Below are 17,145 nucleotides of genomic sequence, written 5' to 3'. Positions count from 1 at the left end.
ACTCTGGTGTCCTACTCCAGGGAGAAAACATCACTGTCAACAATAACATAGTCAGTGAGACTTTTCTTATTCCTTGCCTCTTCTCTCCATGTGAATTTGTGCACATTTTTATGTTGGAACATGGTGTTAATAATAACCAATGCATGTCCTGAGCAGAAATCCAGCAAATATTTGCCATTATTTTTAGCTTTGCTCTTTTCTCCAAATTTTCCCAATATATTTTTGTATGTCTGACAATCATTTCCTACTCTGCTATTTAGATTTCCAACAAGTACCAACTTTTCCTTTTTCATTGTGTCAGATGCTTTCTCTAAAGCATTAAAAAATTCCTCCACTTTTACCTTAGTAGAACCTTCTGTGGGACCATAGGCACAGATAAGTCTCATTGTCCAATTTCCCATTCTGATATTTGCCCACGTCACTCTACTTGAGACTGCCTGCCAAAAAAGATTAGCCTCGTATTTAGTGTTGAATACAATGGCTACTCCTCCTTTTCCTTGATTGTCATTGCCTGAATATAACATTTTGTATTTATTGCTCAGAAAGATCTCACCAGTTTTTGTCTTTTCTGTTTCAGTCACCCCTATTATGTCGATCTGGTATTCATCTGATTCCTCAGCTAGCTCCATTTCTTTGCCATTCAGGCTTCTTATGTTGATAGTACTGATCTTTAACTCTGGTGATGTTGAGTTGGGGTGTTTTTTCAGATTTGTTCCAGTAGCTGACTTTTCGCTGTTCACCCTGGTTCCCTGATGAAAACAATGGGGGCCTTGTTTAACCGGGCGACACCCCTGCCGGCATGAAATTTTGTCATGTTGTGCCATCATTTTATAATTTGGTTTAAGCCAATAAGAATTACAATTTGGGCTAAATCCCAAATTGCCAGCCTATCCTCGTTCATTCAGTATCCAGGTAAATACCCAACAGGGTGCACCACGAGAAGGTGAGGATTGGACATTAGGTTAGAAATCCTGGTTGGTTTTCTACATTCCTTTTAAAGACGATGTGGAGGTCTTCTCTCAGTTATACAGCTTTGACCCTTAAGCACCCCAAGTGAATAGTTAAACAATTGAAATTGTAATGGGAGGGGGTGGGGAGAACAATGTCCTAACATGGCATTCTCTATGATTATCCTGGATAATCGTAAAGTTATATACGTGAATTTCTGTGGTTTAGCAGTTCTGTAGAACATATTTAGTATTTATCTCACATGTTTTTAGACATGTAACTAGTTTAATAAAATAAACAAATATAACCCTACAAGTTTTTAGGTCATTGGGCTTGCATTGTAAGGGATACTAACAAAAGTTATACACAAAAAGACTAGAAACAATTACACATAGTAGATGCTATCAGAACTCCACAATTGTTACATACAAACAAGTAACCAGTATATATACAGGGTGTTCGGGATAAATTTGACATATTTATAATTAATTATATTTTTCCGTAAGTTACATGTATTAACACACACTTCTCTTCATTTAAAAGTTTGGACCCTTCTTCATTCATATACAAGATGTCAGAAAGGATGGATAGCTGGAACCCACCTGAATCATGGAAGAGAATAACTTGTATCATGATGATTCGTGCCCGCCATCAAAATAAGGATATTACGACTGCTGCCCAATGCTCCCTGAATACAGTAAAAACAATCAGGCATGAACTAGAGACTTGCAATGGTGACTACGAGGATGTAGCAAGAAGAAAGATCCCTAGCAGACGATCTGATTGCGTTCGTACAGCAGAATTCCTCGCAAATCTGCAGGAACAGGTGTTGAAGAACCCTGGCATTGGAATTCGGGCTTTGTTCGTGGAGTTGCTAACTGTAGTCAAGCCCTGGATAACAAGGGTAGCCAATGGTAGGCCGTATGTATGGCAGCAGGATTCGGCCCCTTGCCACACCTCTGGGAAAAGTCAAAAATGGTTGTCTGAAAATTTATACGACTTCACCAGTCCAAATGTTTGGCCTCCAAACTCCCCAGACCTTAACCCCATGGATTATTTTGTATGGGGCGCAGTTGAAAAAGCCACCAATCGCACTTCCAGTAATACAAAAGCCCAGTTAATGGATAAAATTAAAACAGTTTTTGCGGCCCTTCCCAGGGAGACTGTAGCATCAGCTTGTTCGAGGTTCCGAAGCAGAATTGAAGCTGTGATCGATGCTAATGGTGGTTATTTTGAGTAAATCTTGTTGATAGTATTGTAATTAACTCTGCCTGTAATGTTTTTTTGTCAATTCATTAAATTTAATAGATACAAAGAAGATTTTCTTTTTCCTTACGAAACTGTCAAATTTATCCCGAACACCCTGTATATATAAACATTAAATTGATTACTCTGTATAAGTTGGAACGATGCTAGTTGTTGCCATCACATTCAGTAGCATTGCATGTGTCATATTCCAGGTCTGCAGTAGTTAGATTTTTAATGAAAGTAGACCAAACTTGGTGTAGAATTAGGCCTTAACTTTTGTTACATTGTGTGGAGATCTGTAACACTTCAGATGCTTCCTTGAAATTTCTTATAAAACAATGATGACCAACATAAAGCATTTTTGTTTGTTGCCAAAATACTCAATGGCCTGTGTTAGTTGTATGGGATGGCAAACCAGATTTATGCTGTCTTCTTCTTCTTGCTTTGATGTCTTTTACCTGTTTGAACATGCAGATCTCCCCAACTTTCCTGTCTGGCCTACATAGCAAATGCCACAAGAGCAGTGAATCTCATAAATGCATGATTTTTTCATGGGATGGTGCGGAGGTTTTGTCGAATGTAAGAACCCTGGATTTTATATAATGTCAAAACACTCACTTTAATGTTGTAATCACAGAGCAACATTGCTACTTTGTCTATAATATTCTTGATGTAAGGTAGCGTGATGGCTACCTTACATCATTTCTTAAAATCTTAAGTAAAGGAGCTGTCAGTGGTGTATTAAGAATTTTGTTGATCATGTTGGGTTTATATCCATGGAGGGCAAGAGTATGCATTAGGTAGCATAGTGCTTCATTCCTGTTTTTTGATGTACTGAAAATGTTGTATGCTCTATCTCATAATGTTTTAATCATGCCTGTTCTCTATAATGGATGATGTGTAAAGCAGTATATCAAAATCTTCCAATTGCAGTAGGTTTTTTTGTATAATAAAAGGGTCTCTTTTTTATTGTTTGTTTACTTTGAGAAGGACATAAAGGAAGAGTATTTTTTGCAATCTTCCAGTGCAAGAGCGAATTGTCTCCCAGAGATCTTTGGCAAATTAATTCATCATACTTTTTAAGGTTTGTCTGAGTGCTTCATAGCTTATGCTGATTCTAAAAATTCTCTCAGACCTATAGCAAATTCTATGCAACATGGATGTCTTCTATTTAATCCTCTGTGGGGAAATATCCAGAGCATGGTCTGCCAGTCCCAACTTGCCATATTGATGACTGTGGATGTAATTTTTGTGTTATTCAAGACAGGTGTTAACTGGTCTCCCAGTCTTTCCAAAGTAGGCTAATCTACAGGCACAAGGAACTTAATACACTAGGATATACAAGAGGATGAAGTTGATCCTTAGGAGACCAGATGAAGGTGGCTAGATGAATGAGTGGTTTGAAAGTGCCATGAGCATTATATTCGTGGAGAACTTTAGCTATCTTTTCTGATGCACACTGAATATAAGGGATGGTTTTTCTGATCTTGTGTGAATTGATTGCAGGAAGGATGGGATGATGCATAGAGTATTTTATCTGTTTTATAAGGTTGTAACTATTGGCTAAAAAAGTGTTGTGAAGGTACCTAAACTCAGGTTCGGAAGCTGTGCCATTTGAATAAGTAGCTCAGTGTGTAAGTGTTGTTTTGAGGATTTTCAGATGTGTGGTATGCTTGCTTATATAAATACCTTTCTGTATGGAAAAGGATAATGAGCTATTTAGAAATCAGCGTGTCTAGACAGAAAGACAATTGTTACTTTTTTTTTGTATCGTGAAATGTATTGTTGAATCTGTAGATGTGCTAAAAATGTGTCTAGGCCATGAGGTAGCAAACATCATCCTCTACATAGCATAGCCATACTATTGGTTTATGGCTGTGTTGAATGCTTGGTTTTTAAAATGTTCCATATAGAAATTGGCTTGTGGGGGAGAATGAGGAGAACTCATTGTAGCACCATCTAGCTGTTTTTATATTTTCCCTTTCCATGAAAAATAACCAGAGTAAATGGCGAATCCGAATATTTCAAATATGTCAGAGGGGAAGAGGGGCTAAACACATTCATGTCAGGCTGTGTGAATAAAAACAATCAATCAATCCTTGGCAGACTCTGAAAACAGTGACTGATTTCAGAGAAATCATGGATATACAAGTAAATTATCATGTGATCTGAGAGAATACAGAGAATAATGTAAAGGGAAGTAAAAGCAAAGAAATCTTGAGAAGATGGTAAGAATATAGAAGACAAATATCAGGAAAGTAGATGTTCTCGAGGCTTCTGAAAAAGCTTAGAAAGGGAGGAAAGCATACCGTAAAAGATGTCTGGAGTAATTACTTTTAAACATTGTTAAATGAAACAAGTAACAGAACAGTGGTAGAAAATATTCAATAGAAAAAGCCATAAAATTGTGGAAAGACAGATGTAGTTGATGATTTTCAACCAGAAATGCTCTTATGGAGGTATAAGTTTTACAGTGGGTGCACTGCATAATTCTGAAGGCCTGGTAAGAAGGATGAATTCCTTCAGTTCTCATAGTTTCCACCTATAGAAAAGGGAAATAAAACTGAATTTGATAATTACAGAGAAATATCCCTACCGAATGTTACAAGTTAAGAAAAATTGTTGAAGGGAAACATAGAGAAGAAAAGTTAGGTTCAGGTTCAACATGTCGTCAGGATCAAATTTTCATTTTTCAAGTTGAGCAATGGGAATATAACAAGATCTGTCTTTCAGTTATGTAAATCTGGAAAAGACATATGGCAAGATACCAAGAGAAAAGCTGTTTGAAACATTACAATTGTATGCCATAATACATTATATCAAGCAATATATAGTCTATATTTGAATTTAAGACAGCAGTTACAATTGAAGGGGTACAGAAAGTTGATGTTAAATTAGGTGTGAAACAACAGGACATGTTATTATCTTCACTGTCATTTATCAGCTATTTGACATTTGTCGTGATGTTGTTCTCTTGATGTTCGAATCCGCCATCTTGTTAAAAGTCACTTTCATAAAATAAAGGAAAACTAATTGTAAATTGATCACTGATCTAAGGGTAGAGAAATTTCTATTATACTGCGCCACTCTATCCTTAGATAAGTCTATATGAAATAGTAGGATCAATTCAAAATTAGTTAGCAGTCCTTTCATTCATTCAGGCCGAAGTATTTATTTTCTCTCTCTGGGATTCCCGCTAGATTCGAATTTTTGTGAACGGTGCAGTAAAAAGAATTTCAGGCAAATACAACAGTTAGGTTAACAAATAAAGCATTTAATATAGGTCATATAACACTTACATAAATTTTACTTCTAATTTTAAACAATAGAAATTAGTCAAACATTAAGTCAAGTCAATTACATTAGCACAATCTTCCAAGTCTTCACATACACCTTCTTAACTTCTGGGTTATAAAGTTTTTACACTTAAATGAATATAACTGAAAACATCCAATCTAATTATTTTTCACACATTTTTCAGTCATGCTATAAGTTCAAAATATTACAGGATCTAATAGCTGAAATTATCTTTCAAACAATTCTTATCTCCAACTTTCAATCATGAAGGGTTTCCACAGTTAAAGTTAATAACACACTATGATAGACCTTACCGGAAATGGTTCCTAGAACATCTAGGAACCATTTTTCATTTATATTTAATCAGAAATCAGTTATATTTACGTTATTTACATTAAATAATATTTACAAACGCAGCCTTTGTGATGGAAAATCATGTTGGATTCTGAATCAAATAACATTTATTCTATTTTCTACATAATTAGAATCCAGCAACATGTTATTATCTCCACTGTCATTTATCAGCTATTTGACATTAAACTTTATATCAAAATTGGAGATGTTAATCTCATCTCTTTATGCAGATAATGTTAACCTAACAAAAATCCTCAGCTTACAGTACTAATGTACTGTAGGTTTATAACCTTCTGTGGATGAGTCTCCTATAAAAAATGTCAATGGAAAAATCATATTAAATATGAAGATATTAGGAAGGAACTCAACATTGTTAGCATTCAGGAATATGTGAAAAGCAAAGCTGGTTTGTGGCATCACAAATGATAGCTAAAAGGACCATCTGAAGACCATGATCGAAGTGATCATGGTCTTTGTTCAGTTAGAATCATTTTAGAAGACAAATATAATATCTGACAATATTAGAATCAGATAGACTAAATTGGAGGAAAGCTGTTAATAGGAAGTTAGTAATAATGTAAAATTTTCATCTTTTACAATCATATAGTGCATATCTCTTTAGGATCCATTTCAGGAATTTGATGATGAGTCTATCCTGAGAGATTGTAACCTAATAGTACATTAATTCTGTATGCAGACTGATAGTTAGATAATCCATAAATCTTGCTCCAGCAATCAGATCTATGGAGCTTTTTTTTTTTTTTTCATCATTTCATTTTTACTGAGCATTCTCACACTGGGCAGTAACTTTATGCACTACCTAAAGATATTTACAAACATTTGTGCCCACAGTGGGATTCGCACCTACAGCCTGTTGGTTAGAGAACAAAGGTGCTATTCACTAGGCTAATGAGGGGCAAAAGTCACTTAGTCATCTATTTGGAGCATTTATTAAAATTATCTTTATGGTGTTCACACATGGTACAGATGACTCATACTGAAGTAAACACTCTCAAACTGTTGAAAAGTTCCAACCAAACCACATAAGTACTATAAACTATTCCTGTTGTCTGCTAGTTTGCTATGAATCAGCTCATAATAATGAAAAGATACATTAGTCATATTAATACAGAACCCAAGGACATGTAAAGAAGGTTGCAAAAAATAAATATACAGGTCCTATGCTTGTCGGACCATCAATAAGAAATATGATAAAAATGAATTATTTGATATATGGCAGTTTGTTTGGAAGCTGCCTCTCTAGTTGAGATCTTTCAAAACAGTAAAACAGTACATCTTTAGGAACAAATCTCTAAACATCCAGCATATTGTCTACGGTCATTCTTAATTTGTTTTTGCATCATCAATGCATATAAAGTTTTTAAATTTTGGGAATGAAATTTGCAATTTTCATCTCCAGTGTCGATCATCCATAATTAATCAGGGTTAAGTCATCCTGCTTAGACAAGTTGTAAAAAGATCTCTCAATAATTTGGATGTGTAAAAACTGACTAGTCTAAGAATGCATGCAGTAGTTTGTTTTAAAGCACCATTGGCAGGTTTATGAAAGCAATTTTTTCTATAACGACCATTAGGTTTCATATGTGAAGAAAGACGATGATAATGCAAATGAATTTTATTGAGTTAATGCTTAATGTTAATGTCACTTGCACATCATATAAGAATTTTTTCTTTTAGGATTACATGGTGATCAGCACTCATATTTGTAGATTTAGGGACACAAAAACACACGTGTTGAACAGATTATTTTATTAATTACTAATAAAATAAAACTTGACGTTTCGACCTCTATATCGAGGTCATCATCGGAAGAATACAACTGTATATGGAACAAAGCTACATGCTTTGTATACCGGTAATAAATCTACGTAGTTAATAAATCCTTTTTCCTAGCCTGACCTCTAGTGATAAAAAAAAATATATATATATATATATATATGTATATAAAAAAAATATATATATATAAAAAAAATTATATATATATACATATATATAAACATATATTATAAATAAATAAATACAACTACAATAAACTTCTAGAGTCCTCATATATTAATATTCTTCTGGATAGTTCTGATTGTTGTAAAATGGTTTCTTCCAGTTGCTGTTGAATGTTCCAAACACTTCACCAGGTTGTCTTCTTGTAGTGGGATTTTTCTAAGGCTAGTTTAGGATGTTATACAGGTTGTAGATGGGTCCTCCACATTCTTGAAATGGTGAGGCCATCATTTTTGTTGAGATTTGGGTTGTGTTTGAGCATTTCACATGACTCTTTAAATTTTCTCTCAAACCAGGTTCTGGTGCAGTGTAGGGACTTGGTATTTTTCCAGTCAATTCTGTGGTATGTTTGGAGTGCATGGTCAGAAAGGCCTGTTTTACCGAAACTGAGGTATTTAATGTGTCGTTTGTGTTCGTCTTGTCTGATTGGGATAGTTCGCCCTGTTTCCCCTATGTATGGTATGTTACATGTGCATTGTATTTTGTATACCCCTGGGTGTGCTAGGTGTGGAAGAGGATCTTTAGAGGAACTGAGTAGGTGTCTTAGCTTATTTGGGGGTTTAAAGGTGGTTTTAATGTTGTATTTGCAAAGTGTTCTGTCTATTTTTTCAGAAATGCCTCTGACATAAGGAATGGCAATAGCATACTTGAAATCTTTTTTGTTCTTACTGGTATCTTTATGGAGGATCTTGTGAATAGTTTTTTTACTGTATCCATTTTTGATAAATGTTTGGTTGATGATTTTGTATTCCTGGTTTAGCGCCTGTTCATTAGAACAAATAGTTAGGGCTCTGTGTTTAAGGGTGCTTATTACACCTAGTTTTTGTGTTGGGTGGTGGTAAGAATTTTTGTGTATGTATTGGCCTGTGTCTGTAGGTTTGCGGTAAACTGAGAAGGAGAGACAGCCAGAAGGAAGACGTGTGACAAGTGTGTCTAGGAAAGGAAGAGAGTTGTTTTTTTCCATTTCAATGGTGAATTGGATACGTTTGTGTTGTTTGTTTAGGTGGCTAAGGAATGTATTTAGAGTTTCGTGGCCGTGGGGCCAAATGGCGAAAATATCGTCGACGTATCTGAGCCAAATTTTGGACTTTAGACATGCTGTCTCTAGAGCATGTTGCTCCAAGTCTTCCACATAAAAGTTAGCTATTGGGGGAGAGAGTAGTGAGCCCATGGCTGTACCTTCTTTTTGAAGGTAAAAATTGTTTTGCCATAAGAAATATCCGGAGCGGAGTACGTGGGAAAAGAGGGCTGTGATGTCATGTGGAAATATGTTCTGTAGGAGCAAGATCGGGACATTGGTGAAAAGGGAAGTTATGTCAAAGCTGACTAATAAATCTTGGTTGGTGAGTGTAATGTTTTTAATTTTACTAATGAAATGTTGTGTATTTTTTATGTAGGAAGGGGACTGACCTACCAATTCCTTGAGTGTGGCAGCTAATTTTTTTTGCTAAGTGATAATTTGGGCTGTCAATTCCTTCAACAATTGGAAGAAGCGGTGTGCCAGGTTTGTGTATTTTTGGCAGGCCATAAATTCTGGGCGCACGGGCATACTGAGGTATTAATTTTTTTGTCGTTTCTTCGGGCCACGTGTGGACGGATTTGATTAATTCAGTTGTTTCTGAATTAATTTAATTTTTGAATTTGATTAATTCACCATTGAAATGGAAAAAAACAACTCTCTTCCTTTCCTAGACACACTTGTCACACGTCTTCCTTCTGGCTGTCTCTCCTTCCCAGTTTACCGCAAACCTACACACACAGGCCAATACAAAAAATTCTTACCAACACCACCCAACACAAAAACTAGGTGTAATAAGCACCCTTAAACACAGAGCACTAACTATTTGTTCTAATGAACAGGCTCTAAACCAGGAATACAAAATCATCAACCAAACATTTATCAAAAATGGATACAGTAAAAAAACTATTCACAAGATCCTCCATAAAGATACCAGTAAGAACAAAAAAAGATTTCAAGAATGCTATTGCCATTCCTTATGTCAGAGGCATTTCTGAAAAAATAGACAGAACACTTCGCAAATACAACATTAAAACCACCTTTAAACCCCCAAATAAGCTAAGACACCTACTCAGTTCCTCTAAAGATCCTCTTCCACACCTAGCACACCCAGGGGTATACAAAATACAATGCACATGTAACATACCATACATAGGGGAAACAGGGCGAACTATCCCAATCAGACAAGACGAACACAAACGACACATTAAATACCTCAGTTTCGGTAAAACAGGCCTTTCTGACCATGCACTCCAAACATACCACAGAATTGACTGGAAAAATACCAAGTCCCTACACTGCACCAGAACCTGGTTTGAGAGAAAATTTAAAGAGTCATGTGAAATGCTCAAACACAACCCAAATCTCAACAAAAATGATGGCCTAACCATTTCAAGAATGTGGAGGACCCATATACAACCTGTATAACATCCTAAACTAGCCTTAGAAAAATCCCACTACAAGAAGACAAACCTGGTGAAGTGTTTGGAACATTCAACAGCAACTGGAAGAAATTATTTTACAACAATCAGAACTATCCAGAAGAATATTAATACATGAGGACTCTAGAAGTTTATTGTAGTTGTATTTATTTATTTATAATATATGTTTATATATATATATATATATATTTTTTTTTTTTTTTTATCACTAGAGGTCAGGTTAGGAAAAAGGATTTATTAACTACGTAGATTTAGTTTACCGGTATACAAAGCATGAGCATGTAGCTTTGTTCCATATACAGTTGTATTCTTCCGATGATGACCTCGATATAGAGGTCGAAACGTCAAGTTTTATTTTATTAGTAATTAATAAAATAATCTGTTCAACACGTGTGTTTTTGTGTCCCTAAATCTACAAATATGACATCATATAAGAAGTTAGTATTGAATGTGTACTTTTAAAAAGCATTGTAGCAATTTGATTAGGAATTGAACTTTATCAAATTAAATCCCTTACTTTTATATATGACTTATTAATATTGAATGGGCAATTTAAATTGGTCACTTTGCTATCTGTATGCATTTAATCATATTTTTTTAAAATAAAATCTAATATAATGCTTTTATTCTTAACAGGAAACAGTACATTTGAAGCGTTTTAATGTGACATGGGAATTAGTGAATCGCCATTTATTTGAGGCCTTCATTTTTTCTGATCCTGTTTTGCGCAATGGTCTTCCAGATTGGAATTCTTTATCTAGGTATGGAGCTATAATCATTTTGTCTCCTTTTTGCTTTGATAATTAAATAAAATTTAACTGGCAAAACAGTATACGATAAGTTATTGAGTGCATCAAAAATATGATGCATTTTTGACACATGCTTTTTTTCCAAAGGAAAAGTAAAGCTATAACAAGTTTATGAATTTGTTTGCTTGTCTGTATGAAGCTTATGAAAAAATAACTTTGAGCAAATGAAAGTTTATTCAGTATCCTATCGAGTACATAAATACAGGGTGTCCACATTGGACCTCCCTAGTTTCAGCGTGTTACAACTACTTAAGTGTATGGACCATGGTGTCAAAATCGTCAAGTTTTTGTAAAAAAAATTCTGAACAAAACTTGTAGAAACTACTCTGTAATGTTTGAAGAACCTAAACCTTACATGTTTCCGCATTTAGATTTTTAAAAAAATTTTTTTATTGTTCTTTGAAACTAGGGAGGTCCAATGTGGACGCCATGTATAAAAGTATTCATAACTTTTTAGTTACGTGCTTTTATAAAGATTACATACAAACAGTATTACATATGTAATACTGTATACAGGGGGTCCTCGACATGTGTCGTTTGGACTTTACAGCGGTAATCCCATAAATAATTTAAAAAATAAATTTCAACTTGAAGCAATGCAACGTAAAATTCAAACGTTGCAGGCGAACTTGTTTATGAGTGTGATAGAAGAATATGCCGTTATGCGGTGTTTGTTTGGGAGAGGTGGTGTCGCTTGGATCCCAGCATACGCTCTTTGGGTACTGCGTGCTTTGACTTTTGTGTTTGTGTTTTTTTGTGACTTTTTACCCTTCAATATGGCTCCCGAACGTAAGGCAGACTCTTCCGATGGCAGTGTGTCAAAGAAAAGGAAAGCCATTACATTAGAAGTGAAATTAGACATTATTAAAAGGGCAAAAAAGGGAGAAACGCCAACAAACATCGGCCGCACGTTGAACTTAATTCGTACCACAGTCGGGACTATTATCAAGGATAAAGTTGGCATCCTTGAACACGTGAAAAAGGATTGGTGCCCATGAAATAGATTGTGATTACAAAAAAACGTAATAGGCTCATGATTGAGATGGAAAGGCTTCTTGTTCTTTGGCTGGAAGACCAGCATCAACGCCATATCCCAATTAGCCTCGTGTTAATTCAAGAAAAGGAGACTTTAGGGTGTTTTAGGTTAGGTAAGTAACTTAGCCTATGGTAATTCTGACTTGCATCGAAAATCGCCTTGCATCAGTCCGTAGGAACGGATCTCCGAAATAACTCGAGGATCCCCTGTATACAGGTCCACATTACTGCAGTTTTTTTTTTTTTCCCCTTCCCTCTCTCCTCATCATAAATCAGTTTACAGTATGAAATAGCATTGGATTTTCTTTTGTATAAGAATAAGACTTAGCTGCATTCATTGTTGCATGTCGCTTATAATTTTTCCATTTCTTCTATTAATATGCTTCTTTTCTTCGAAGTGATTGTGGATTACATTGGTTGAATTTTCATATGCTGCATAATGCAAACTTTATCTTTTATAATAGATCTAATAGTTATCACCTGTTTACCAAATAAATGAATTATGTCTGAGAACTTTTTTCCATGTTTAATAATTTGTACTTTTAGTCTCCATAGTTATGTCTTTTCTTATCATTGTGAATATATATCAGTGTTTCTCAGACATATAAGGTTTATATTTTGTTTACAGTAAGTACTTACCTAGGTTCATTAATAAGAGACCCAATTTGCACTCAAGGCAGAAACAAACAAATGACATTATCAATTATGCATCAGCATAATTGATAGTCATTACTACTGTTATATTATTATTAATAATACGAAACCATCTGTTAATTATTATTATTATTTGTCACCTCCAGGGAGTCCAAAGACTCATCGAGGAAGGGCAACTACTCTACAACTCTGCTTCTACCACTCACAATCCACCAACTGACTGCAACTACACCAATGCCATCTACAGCTGACCACCACCACCACTAGTATTTCCACAGACAATCGCAAAATCCATGCCCATGGCGAACCATGCAGGATTCAAACCCGCAGCCTCTTAATTGGAGAGCGAACACACTAACTACTCCATATTAACAGGGAGAATATTATGAATCCAGCTGTATTTCATAAAAAGAAACTTAACAGTCTCTTTCTATATAACTGTAATTTTTTTTTTACAGTTGGCTATAAAATATGACTGGATTCATAATATCCTCCATTTTTACCTATGTTAAATTTGAAGTCTTTTGACTCTATAATTTAGCCATCTATTATGTACACAAAGTGGCCCATGATAGATGGCCTAATAGTTAGTCAAAGTGCTGTAACTGCATATCTGTAAATCCACATAACTCAAATCCATAAAAGTCCTTGACTTTTATGGATTTGAGTTATATACAAACAACTAGGAGGAACTGCAGTGAATCATCTCCTTCATTCACTTTTCATATATAGAACACTTAAGAAAATCTCTCAACTCAGCTACATTCCCTCATTTAGTCTTGCCGCACTATTATGTTTTATTTGGTCCTATAGCCAAGGCATACTATATGCATTTTATGGCTTTTCAACTTCACTATAAAAAAATCGAAAAGCTGCCTGTTCTTCTTCAACACATTAGTCATGTTTCGCAAATGGTTCACCATCTTTTTCCGATTTTAGTAAACCTACACACATTGCATGAAACATAAAGTCATATCATTACCTAGTCCAAAACGAGTCCTTATATAATAGTTGGTAATGAGGTGGCAGGTGATGTTTTTATTTTTGTGTGTTTGCCCTTAAGGAGTACATGGTCTCAGATTAAAGTGTTCAACTGCAACAAACCTTAACTTAATTATTCTTGCTGGGGTCAGAAATTCCTCTAAAGTGCTTAAGGGTCAAAGCTGTATAACTGAGAGGAGACCGCCACATAGCCTTTAAAGGAATGCAGAGAACCGACCAGAGCTTCTGACCTAATGTCCAATCCTCACCTTCTCGTGGTGCACCCTGTTGGGTATCTACTTGGATACTGAACAAACGAGGATGGGCTGGCAATTTGGGATTTAGCCGACCAAATTGTATTCTTATTGGTTAAACCAAAATAAAAAATGATGGTACAACATGACAAAATTTCATGCCGGCTGGGGCGTTGCCCGGTTAAACAAGGCCCCCTTTGTTTTCGCCAGGGAACCAGGGCGAACAGCAAAAAAAGTCAGCTACTGGAACAAATCTGAAAACAAACCCCAACTCAACATCACCAGAGTTAAAGATCGGTACTAAACGTAAGAAGCCTGAATGGCAAAGAAATGGAGCTAGCTGAGGAATTAGATAAGTACCAAATCGACATAATAGGGGTGACTGAAACAAAAAAGACCAAAACTGGTGAGATCTTTCTGAGCAATAAATATAAAATGTTATATTCAGGCAATCACAATCAAGGAAAAGAAGGAGTAGCCATAGTATTCAACACAAAATATGAGGCTAATCTTCTTGAATGGCAGTCAGTCTCAAGTAGAGTAATGTGGGCAAATATGAGAATGGGGAACTGGACAATGAGACTTATTTGTGCCTATGGTCCCACAGAAGGTTCTACTAAGGTAGAAGTGGAGGAATTTTTTGAGGCTTTAGAAAAAGCAACTGACACAATGAAAAAGGAAAAGTTGGTCCTTGTTGGGGATCTAAATAGCAGAGTAGGAAATGATTGTGAGACATACAAAAATATTTTGGGAAAATTTGGAGAAGAAGAGCAAAGCTAATAATAATGGCAAATATCTGTTGGATTTCTGCTCAGGACATGGACTGGTTATTACTAACACCATGTTCCAACATAAAAATGTGCACAAATTCACATGGAGAGAAGAGGCTAGGAATAAGAAAAGTCTCATTGACTATGTTATTGTTGATAGTGATGTTTTCTCCCTGGTACAGGAGATTTGAAATTGGAAGTGATCACTATTTAGTCTTGAGCAGGATAAAATTGAATTTCATATTGAAAAGAATAACATGTAAGAAAGTTTTAAAGCGAATAAAAGTTGAGCAGCTCTCAGATGTGAACTGTATACTAAAATACAGCAAGATTATTGAAAAGAAAATGAAAGAGTTTGAGAACAGGAATCAAACCTTGGAGATTCAGTGGCAAACTCTGAAGAAAACATTGATTCTGCCAGAGAGGCATGTGGTGAGGTTGTGTGCAAGGATAAAAAATTCAGAACTCCCTGGTGGACACAGGAAGTTAAAGAGGCAGTGAAGGAAAAGAAGAAAGCATATCAAAAGTTCCTGGCAAATAAGTCAGCTTTTACTCTTACAGAATACAAAGACAAATGTAAGAAAGCTAAACAGTGTGTAAAACTAGCTAAACAAAAGTCATGGGAGGACTTTGGCTAGAATATAGAAAATAAATATCAAGAAGATGGCAAAATATTCTGGAGGTTGTCGAAGAAGCTTAGGAATGGAGGAAAGAGTGCTGTAAAAAGGAGTTAGAGATGATAAAGGTGACATGAAAACAGGAGAAAAAGACATCCTTGAAGTATGGAGTAATTACTTTGAAAAACTTCTAAATGAAACAAGCAGTGATGACAGCACAGTGGTAAAAAACACTGACCAGGCATGCAGTCAGGAATACATATCCATACTTGAAGTAGAAAAAGCAATCAAAGGCTTGAAATGTGGAAAGGCAGCAGGAGTAGATGATATTCGACCAGAAATGCTGAAGTATGGTGTATATAAAAGTCTTACAGTGGCTGCACTGCATAGTTCAGAAAGCCTGGACTGAGGGACGAATTTCCGATGATTGGAGTAGAGCTCTCACAGTACCCATATATAACAAGGGAAATAAAACTGAATGTGAGAATTACAGAGGCATTTCCCTAGTGAGTGTTCCTGGCAAGATCTATGCAAGTATACTTGAGAAGAATCGGTTGAGAAGAATTGTGGGAGAATAGCTTGGTGAAGAACAAGCTGGATTCAGCCCAAACAGAGGCTGTCAGGATCAAATCTTCACTTTACGATGAATAGTCGAGAAAGCATGGGAATATAACAAAGATCTGTATTTAAGTTTTGTTGATTTGGAAAAGGCATATGAAAAGGTGCCAAGAGAGAAGCTATTCAATACGCTGCAGTTATATGGTGTCAATGGGGCATTATATCAAGCAATACTTAGTCTTTATTTGAGTTGTAAGTCAGCAGTTAGAATTGAAGGAAGTACAGGAAGATGGTTTAATGTTAAATCTGGTGCGAGACAAGGATGTACATTATCCCCTTTGTTATTCATTATCTATAAGGATCTTATTATGAAGGAAAGTGGTATTAAACATGATATCAAAATTGGAGATGTTAATGTCAGCTCTTTGCTTTATGCAGATGATGTTATACTTCTAAATAAATCCGCTACAAGTCTGCAAAATTTTCTGACTAAATTGAATAGCTGTTGTAATAGATATGGTATGAAGGTCAGCAATGAAAAGACAAAGACAATGAAAATAGGCAGAATCACTGAAAATGTCAACTGTGTTGTGAATGGAGAACCTGTGGAACAAGTAAAACATTTCAGCTACTTAGGCATGATTTTTACTGAAGATGGTAAATTAAATATAGAAATAGACTACAGAATCAGCAAAGCTGGTATGGTGGGAAGTCAATTGAATAAATTCATATGGAATAAGAGAGAAATTAGTCAGAACACTAAATTAGCTGTATACAAGACAGTGTTCAAACCAGTTTTAACTTATGGATCTGAGAGCTGGGTCAGAAGTAAAACACTTGACCAAAGACTAGAGACTGCAGATATGAGAGTCCTGAGAAAGATTAGAGGTGTGAACAGATGGCATCAATGGCAATATCATATTAAAAACGAGGATATCAAGAAAGAACTTGACATTGTCTGCATCCAGGAATGCGTTAGCAGAGCTAATTTCAGGTGGTATGGTCCCCTACACAGAATGGGCGAGGAAAGATTAGCAAAACAAGTGTTCTCTGCCAGGTTGGCAGCAAAACGACCCAGAGGAAGACCAAGATATAGGTGGATTGATACGGTACAAAGTGCCTTAGACGATAGAAATATAAG

General features: G+C 35.6%; 1 protein-coding gene across 4 annotated transcripts in view; it reads left to right on the top strand.

Annotated features, from left to right (window-relative positions):
* Positions 1 to 17,145, top strand: part of LOC150099760 (protein FAM193A-like) — a 342,566-nt gene that overhangs the window by 144,603 nt on the left and 180,818 nt on the right. For all 4 annotated transcript variants that reach the window (XM_090403637.1, XM_090403636.1, XM_090403635.1 and 1 more), the window contains exon 8: positions 10,963 to 11,087. In XM_090403637.1, coding sequence (XP_090259763.1) covers positions 10,963 to 11,087 — 125 coding nt within the window. The remainder of the gene's footprint in view (positions 1 to 10,962; positions 11,088 to 17,145) is intronic.

The sequence above is a fragment of the Typopeltis vanoorti genome, chromosome 14, assembly GCF_054136105.1.
Source record: "Typopeltis vanoorti isolate ZY-2024b chromosome 14, IOZ_Tvanoo_1.0, whole genome shotgun sequence".
Taxonomy (NCBI): Eukaryota; Metazoa; Arthropoda; class Arachnida; order Uropygi; family Thelyphonidae; genus Typopeltis; species Typopeltis vanoorti.
The sequence above is the reverse complement of the archived record's forward strand: the minus strand, read 5'-3'. Positions and strand labels throughout refer to the sequence as shown.